At 34.5% G+C, this 9279-nt stretch overlaps 1 protein-coding gene across 1 annotated transcript; it reads left to right on the top strand.

The window, feature by feature from the left end:
- Positions 1 to 6193: 6193 nt before the first annotated feature.
- LOC127102195 (uncharacterized) lies at positions 6194 to 8286 on the top strand. The gene is made up of 5 exons (XM_051039596.1): positions 6194 to 6461; positions 6662 to 6750; positions 7036 to 7218; positions 7335 to 7405; positions 7707 to 8286. The coding sequence occupies exons 1-5, from the start codon at positions 6194 to 6196 to the stop codon at positions 8284 to 8286; spliced, it is 1191 nt and encodes a 396-aa protein (XP_050895553.1).
- The last annotated feature ends 993 nt before the right edge of the window (positions 8287 to 9279 follow it).

Here is a 9279-nt window from a genome sequence, read left to right as displayed (position 1 = left end):
TAGGAGATTGCAATGATGATTTATGTCATATGGTCCTACCATGGCCATTTCTCCAAGATCAGTTAGCCAGGGGAATTCCCTCAAAGATCAGCCAGCCATGGGAAAAATTACTTTAACGCTCATACTAGGGCAGACCACCTCAAAAGCACAAGAAGTCAATCGCTCCAGGAGACAGTTAATCAGGGGCATACAATTTCAAGACATTATGGCAAGTTAGATTGATATCATCATATGACAAGTGAGCTTCATAACTTTTGATTGGGGAAACCCGTGCAAATATCCAAAGACTGGGTCATATATAGGTTACGAAGGTGCAAGTTCCCTCAATGTTCAAGTTGCTTAGGCAAGTGCAAAAGTGCATCAATAACCGTTGAGCCTGAAGCAAACGTCAGAGAATCATGTCATTATAACCCTTTTCCTAGCCTTAAATCTTCCATCTCCTGCCACATGAGCACTTGGTGAACCATGCATAAATCATTACCATGCATAAATCATTATCATTCATAAATCAAGACGCTTCGCTCTAACAGCAAAGTGTGCATATCATCATTGCATAAATAATTACCATGCATTAATAAAGTCGTTTCACTCAGAGATATCAACGCGCTCGTCTGACATCATCATAAAGCCTTATAACCCAAACAATATTTTCCAAAACCATATCACCATAAACATGTAACTTGTAACTGATATACTTCCAACAAATTAATCCTCGGCTAAAATGGTGGTATTTTTTCGAAAAGAATATTATCCCCACAGAACTTCTATTTGATATCCCTATAGCATTTCTTTTGAAGTTTTTCCTTTGCAGGTTTCTCTCCAGTAAACCCTCTTGAAATGTATTCGTTCAGGTTACTTTCCAGCTTATGTGTTGACAATTATCCTTTTTGTTGTCTCACCACCGTAACATTATCATTCATTTTCACCTTAACGTTGACGGCTTTTTTCTAACCTTCGTGTTTATGATCTTTTTACAACCTTCGTGTTGTTGATCTTTTTCCAACCTCCATGTTGATGATATTTTTCCAACCTTCATGTGATGATTTGTTTATAACCTTTGTATTGTTGATCTTTTTCAAGCTCTATGTTGATGATATCTTTCCAACCTTTATGGATAACGATCTTTTTCCAACCTTCGTGTTGATGATTTGTTTCCAACCTCTATGTCGACGATCTTTTTCCAACCTCTGTATTGATGATCTTTTTCCAACCTTCGTGTTATTAATCTTTTTCCAACCTCTGTGTTGATGACCTTTTTCCAACCTTCATGTTGATGATTTGTTTCCAACAATCGTGGCATTTCCAACATACGAGTTGATGGTGATCTTCCTTTTGTTATACACCCCTCTAAAAAAGGATCAAATTGGAACCTCCAGCAACAGTGGCATCCTGAAACTGTCTTAATCAATTTGTGACTTCCTCAATTCAGTTATTGAATGTTAAAGAATCAAAGTCCACCATCATATAAAAACCAGAACCAGAGTTTCATTTACTTCACAGAAATAGCATATATCGCTACACAACATGCATAATCTCATGCATCATATAAGTCAAGCATAAGCATTTCATGCATAATGCATATCAAATCATACAATATGCAAAATCTGACCATCAACATCTCCTTTACGACTAATTTATTCCCCAACAAAGTATTTCAGTCAATCCCCGTCAAATAAGTTCTCAAAAGAAATGCATTTAGTCTCATTGCATTACATTGCATTTTATTTCTTTTAAGGGGAAAAATTTAGGTCTTTTATATTTAACTACCTTCATTCATATCATCTAATTCAAGATAGTTAAATAGGGGCAATTGTCATACCTCAATTTTGCCCCATTTTTTTTCCATTTTCTTTATTTTCTTTTCTTACTCAAGCTAAATTCATTTGATACACCATTAAAAGTTTTAATTGCTTCACCTTACATCTCATTTTACTTAATGGTTTAAAGGTTCTCTGTTAATATTTATACTTGGTCTGTGACTTGTAATTGACTATTAATTAACTTTGATCATTTCAATATTGTTAACCATGTCATGGCCAAAGTTGTCTTTTTACCATTATTGTTGACTTTTTCCACGTGTTGACTTTTATCATAATTGTTGACTTAATTATTATTGACTTTTCGTCATTGATTGAATGTTATTGACTTTGAAGTGTTATGAACATTAATCATTAGTGACAATTTCCTTATTATTTTACTTTGACCATGCTTTGACTTTTACTGACTTTTTGGAAAGAAAGATAATATCTTCATTCATGAGTAGTTGGAATACATTACAAACATTACAAACTTTATTACAAGGAAAGCGATCAATTACAAGAAAAAACTGCAAAATTTTAGTATAGTTGACTTTTAGTCAACATTTGACCTTTTGTCAACTGTTAACCATTGACTCGATTTTGACTCCTGAATTTTCTTAGACCTATTCTACAAGCATTTGACCAAAGGATTCATCATTATTCATCAAAAATAAATTATTCCATGATTATCTTACAAATGCTAATTTCCAACAACTCAAGATTTTATCTTCCATCAAGCTCAATCTCATGGCCTTTTCTTCATACTTCGGTGTTCCCTCAAGCTCATTCTTCCACCATAATGCTCACTTTGAAACAAGGGAGAAGGTACACCAAGTTAGACATTCATATCATGGATTAAAATCATCAAAATGTTATGGAAAACTTATAAAAAAATTTGAAATACTTCACAAAAATTATGCATTATTCCTTAAATTCAATATTTGTTTTTTCAACACTCTCCAACATTGATTCAGGCCTAAGAAGTCAGAATTTGATCCATAAGTTTACACCATTCAAAAGTGCACTTTTTCAATACAAAATCACTTCCCAAAAGCACTTAAAGTCATGGGATAATTTACCCAAAATTCATGGCAAAAGTGGCAAAAAATATCAAAGGCAAAAAGCATTTAAAAATTCCAAATATCATGCATAATCACCAATAACCTTCTATCTTACATTTTGTTAGGTTGCTTGTATTATGATTGGCAGCATTTTGTTAAAACAAGAGAAATAGAAATATTTCTTGACATGCTTGTACGATATTGTGGTGTGGCATGGTTTTAGATTCTTAGAAGATTTATTTTGTAGCGTGAGATTGGTGAAGATTCTTTGATGATTTGATTCACGCATTCTACGGTTCTAAGTGCTTATTTTAGAAGCTTAAAGATTGGTTCTAGCTGTGAAATGTTTTATAAGAATGGGTATCAAAACATTTAAGGAAACATTAGATTTTATTTGATTATGCAAAATATTATGCATAACGAATGTCAAAACATTCAAGGAAACATTAGATTTTATTTTATTTGATTCTACAAAAGATTGTGCATAATGGATGTCAAAACATTTAAGGAGACATCAGATTTGATTTGATTTAGATCAACTGGTTTTTTAGCCTGAAGCCCATGCTATTTTGGCACTATTTAAAGGACGATTCTAAACCTAAGAAAACAACTAAGTTGCGTATGTGATAGTCTCTATTAGGGTTTAGTTTGTTTATTGTTATTTGTAAGTCATTCTTGTAACACTTGGATGCTTGAATTGGACTGAGTTTTTGAGTAGTAATTTTGAATCACTCATGAGCTTTTAAGCGAGAATGGATTATGTTTCGTTGGAAGTGTGTCTTCTGTTTATTCTTAGAAGTTGCTATCATTGTTGTGTGATTGAAGTGAAGCGATAAGGGTATCATATTTAGGAGAGTCTTAGATAGAAATTCAAAGGGTAGTGATTAGGTAAGAAGTTTATAAGCCAAAGGTTGTTTAGAACTTCAAACTAATACTATTATAGTGGATTTCCTTATTGTCTTGGATGTCCCCAGATGTAGGTGACATTACACCGAACCGGGTTAACAATTGACTTATGTTATTTAATTCCTGATATTTACTTTAACACTGTAATTGTTTCTAGTGTGACATGTTCTGATCCTGGTGTCGTGACATCGTATACGACATTCGTTATCTACGTACTTGTTTCTGGTGTGACATGTCCTGATCTTAGTGTCATGACATCATATATGACATCTATTATCTACTTACCAGAATTTCAATTGGCATCAGAGCAAGAACCCTGTTCTATTTTGGGTGAGCTCCAGGGAGATATTTTCTGAAACTGTGGATAAGGAATAAGGATTTGTCAACATACCACCTATTATGGATGACATCAATTATGGTTATTGGAAGGCGCGTATGGTGGCTTTTATAAAATCTATGGATAACAAAACCTGGAAAGCAATTATCAAAGGTTAGGAACATCCTATGGTGCAGGACAAAGATGGGAATGACACAACTAATTTGAAGCCTAAAGAGGACTGGTCAAAGGAAGAAGATGAACTTGCTCTTGGAAACTTTAAAGTTTTGAATTCCTTGTTCAATGGAGTTGACAAAAATATACTTAGGTTACTAAATACTTGTACTATGGCAAAAGTTGCATGGGAAATCCTCATAACCACTCATGAAGGCACATCAAGCGTAAAAATCTCAAGACTTCAACTTCTCACCACAAAATTTGAGAATCTCAAGATGAAAGATGATGAGTGTATTTATGATTTTAACATGAATATTCTTGAAATTGTCAATTCATCTAGTGCCTTGGGAAAGAAGATGTCAGAGGAGAAGCATATTAGAAAAATTCTCGGGTCTTTGACTAAGAAGTTTTACAAGAATGTCACATCTATTGAAGAAGCATAAGACACCTATAACATGAAAATTGAGGAGCTTATTAGGTCACTTTAAACTTCTGAATTGTCTATCAGTGATAGATCTGAAAAGAAGAACAAAAGCATAACTTTTATCTCCAACATTGAGGATGAAGAGGATCAATGTGACTTATGGACTAATGAAGTCATTTATAATGCCATTGTGCTTCTTAGGAGGCAATTCAATAAGGTGTTGAAGAAAATGGATAGGAAGTAAAGACTTAATGTCAAGAACATGTCATTCGACATCAGTAAGAATAGTAATTCTCATAGAAAAGCAAGAACATAGGAAAATCCCAATCAAGGAAAAGGTATTCAGTGTCATGAATATGAGGGGTTTTGTCACATTAGATCAGAATGTCCCACGTATCTCAAGAAACAAAATAAGGGCATGTTTGTTTCTTGGTTTGATGATTCTGAAGGTGAAACTGGCGATGGAACTACTAAGCATGTTACAACTTTCACTGGTAGATATGAATCAGATGAAGATTCTTATGATGAGGATGTCTCTTATGAAGAATTGGTTGCTTCTTACAAAGAGCTTTGTGTTAGAAGTGAAGAGGTGTGTAAGACAGAAGAAGAAGATGAGAGAATTATAGCTCAACAACAGGCTGAAAAAGAGAAACTTTTATCTATTGTCACTGATCTTGAAAATGAGGTAACTTTATTTTCTTATAAACTTGAAAACATGACTAAATCCATAAGAATGTTGAATAATGGGTCTGATATGCTAGATGAAACTCTTCAAATTGGAAAAGGGGCTGGAAGATTAAAAGGTATAGGTTTTAATTACCAATATCAAAATAAACAAGAAAAACCCCTGTGACAAAATTTATTCCTCCAGAAAGGAAGTATGAATGATGTCCGATCAAATGTTACAACATCCTGCCAGGCATCAAGAAACTCAAACCAAATTCAAGTTTTTGCCTTGGAAATGTCATTATTATGGTAAATATGGACATATAAAGCCTTTATGTTACAAACTATATGGTTATCCAAAATATCCAGCATATCCTATAGATAATCATGTGGTGATCAAAACTAGAAAGGAGTGGAAACCAAAGGTTGTTGTCTCTACTCTTATAGCCCATACTTCTTTTAGAGCTTCATCTTACGAAGATTGGTACTTTGATTGTGGATGTTCTAGACATATGACAGGGGTCAAGAAGTATTTGGTGGATATTAAATATTATTCCTCTAGTTTTGTCACATTTGGTGATGGAGCTAAAGGTGAAATCAATGGCATAAGAAAGATAGGTTGCACTGGTCTTCATATACTAGATGATGTTCCATTGTGAAAGGATTGACTGCAAATCTCATCAGTATTAGTCAGTTATGTGATCAAGGTTTAAGAGTCAATTTCACCAAGTCATAATGTTTGGTTACAAATGATATGAATAATTTTCTAATGAGATGAGTCGGTTCTAAAGACAATTGATATTTATGGATACCACAAGAAACTACTTGTTCTTCCACATGCTTAATGTCCAAGGAAAATGAAGTTAAACTGTGGCACCAGAACCGTGGACATCTTAATCTCAAAGGTATAAAGAATATTATGTCTGAAGAAGCTATTAGAGGTATACCAAAGCTAAAAATTAAGGAGGGTAAAGCATGTGGTGCGTGTCAAATTAGGAAGCAAACTAAGATGTCACACCCAAAGTTGCAACATCAGACTACTTCCAAAATTTTAGAACTTCTTCACATGGACTTATTGGGGTCTATGCAAGTTGAAAGTCTTGGTGGAAAATGTATGTCTATGTGGTAGTTGATGATTTTTCAAGGTTTACTTTGGTGAATTTTATCAAAGAAAAATCAGACACTTTTGAGGTATTCAAAGACCATCTTCAACGTCTTCAAAGAGAAAAGGAAAGTGTGATTGTTAGAATCAGAAGTGACCATGGGAAGGAATTTAAAAGTGCAAATTTCTCTAAATTTTGTTCTTCTATAGGTACTGGTCATGAATTCTCATCTCCCATCACTCCTCAGCAGAATGGAGTTGTAGAACACAAGAATAGAAATTTACAAGAATCAGCTAGAGTCATGCTTCATGCAAAAAAATATTCATTATCATTTTTGGGTTGAAGCAATGAACACTTCTTGCTATATCCACAATCGTGTTACTCTGAGAGTTGGTACCTCATATTCTCTTTATGAATTTTGGAAAGGAAGGAAACCTATTATTAAATATTTTCATGTGTTTGGGAGTAAATTCTACATTCTGGATGATCATGGACAAAGGAGAAAGATGGATCCCAAAAGTGGTGAAGGGATATTTCCTGGTTACTTTACAAACAATAGAGCTTACATGGTATTTAACTTCAGAACAAGGTCGTGATGGAATTCATTAATGTTGTGGTTGATGATTTAATTATTGTGAAAGGTACTGATGTCGATGAAGATGTTGGAACATCATCGCAACAAACTGATGCTTCAGAAAATATGGAGACATTGAGTCCAACGCTGAGCCAAAAAGGACTGAATCACATAACCCTCAAGCCAACAAAGGTCCCTCTATCAGAATTCAGAAATATCATCCAAAGGAACTTATTATTGGAAATCTTAATGAAGGGTTCGCCACTAGATCCAGAGATGTGATATCTAATGCTTTCTTTGTCTCAAAGTTTGAACCTAAAAATATGAAGGAGGCCTTGACTGATGAATTTTGGATCAATGATATGCAAGAAGAATTAGGGTAGTTCAAACGGAATGAAGTGTGGGACCTAGTTCTTAGGCCAGAAGGGATGAATGTTATTGGCACAAAATGGATTTACAAGGACAAGTCCGATGAAAATGGAATTGTGACCATAAACAAGGATATGCTTGTTGCTCAAAGATACACTTAAAGAGGTATATGTTGAACAACCTAAGGGATTCATAAATCCTAGCTTCCCATATCATGTTTTCAAACTGAAGAAAGCTTTATATGGGTTAAAGTAAGCACTCGGGACTTGGTATGAAAGGTTAACTGAGTTTCTTGTCAATAATGGCTATAGGAAATGGGGAATAGACAACACCTTGTTTGTTAAAGAAGGGAATGGTAAACTCATGATAGCCCAAATATATGTTGGTGACATTGTGTTTGGAGGGATGTCGAACCAGATGGTTCAACATTTTGTCAAGCAAATGAAATCTGAATTTGAGATGAGTCTTGTTGGTGAATTAACCTATTTTCTTTGTCTTCAAGTTAAACAAATGGACGATACTATCTTAATTTCTCAAAGCAAGTATGCTAAGAATATAGTGAAGAAGTTTGGCCTAGAAAGTGCTAGTCACAAAAGGACACATGCAACAACTCACTTGAAATTAACTAAGGGTGAAAAAGGTGTTAGTGTGGATGAAAGTTTGTACAAGAGTATGATTGGTAGTCTTTTGTATCTTATAGGTAGCAGACCAAACATCACTTTTCCTGTAGGAGTATGTGCCAGATATCAGGTCGAGCCTAAAATCAGTCACATTACTCTAGTGAAGAGGATCTTGAAATACATAAATGGTACTAGTGAGTATGTCATGTTGTATTATAATAAGTCTAATTCCATGTTTGTAGGGTATTATGATGTTGACTGGGTAGTGTAAGACCCCAATTTTGTCCCTAAGATCCCTCATGGCATCATAACCTTGCATTTGGCATTGCCTCAAGGATCCTTAGCATCTTGGTTCCATGTGCCTTTGGGTGGGACTTCTTGAGAGTGGTTTGAGATCACCAAGCATGCTTGAATTGTATATCATTGCTCTTCTTATTTTGTTTACTAACCAAAAGCACAAAAATATGTCACTAACATCTTTTGTTTGTAGCTTGAGCAATCACAAGGTCAAGAGCTTCTAGGAGATCATCTGTGCAATGGTAAGGTCAATAGGAGATGATAGCAAGCATGGTAATGGTTCCCAAAGCTCTCATCCATCAAATATGCCTCCCTAGAATCTCATTTCATCATTTTGATCGAACCAAGTCAAAGGGTTTGAGGTTTGTTTCTCAAGGAAGCCCTAATCCATCTGTGCACCACAATGCCTTGCTCTTGAAGCAACCTCAGCCCATGATCAAATTCAATCAAGGGAAGTCCTTCAATTCATCATTTCATGCATATTTGAACTTATTTGAGTATCCTCAATCATCAATTCATCAAGATATAAGTCATGGACTTGAGAAGTTGATCAGTCAATTCATCTGACTATTTTGAAATTCACTGAGACCTAACGTTTTATGTGTTAGTCAAATGGAGATGATTCCAAAATAAAAAATGTTCTTAAGGACAATATGAACAACTTTCATGTTCATCAAAAACTTATTTTAAGCTTGGAAGGCCATCTCCCATTCCAATACATTATAGGTCATTTTGACTGAAACCCTAATTTTAGGTCAACTTCCCAAGGACATAACTCATTCATTGTTTATGATTTTGAGGTGGGATCAAATGAATTGGAAATATTAAGATGTCTACTTCAAATTTTATGTTGAACAAAATTTCAAAATCTCAAAGGAAATACATGTGATAATGCAATAGATTATAGGTCCTCTTGGGCCAAATGCATTAAAAGGCAAAAAAGTCCAACTTCAAGTGCCCATAACTA

This window comes from Lathyrus oleraceus, chromosome 7, assembly GCF_024323335.1.
Source record: "Lathyrus oleraceus cultivar Zhongwan6 chromosome 7, CAAS_Psat_ZW6_1.0, whole genome shotgun sequence".
NCBI lineage: Eukaryota > Viridiplantae > Streptophyta > Magnoliopsida > Fabales > Fabaceae > Lathyrus > Lathyrus oleraceus.
The sequence above is the reverse complement of the archived record's forward strand: the minus strand, read 5'-3'. Positions and strand labels throughout refer to the sequence as shown.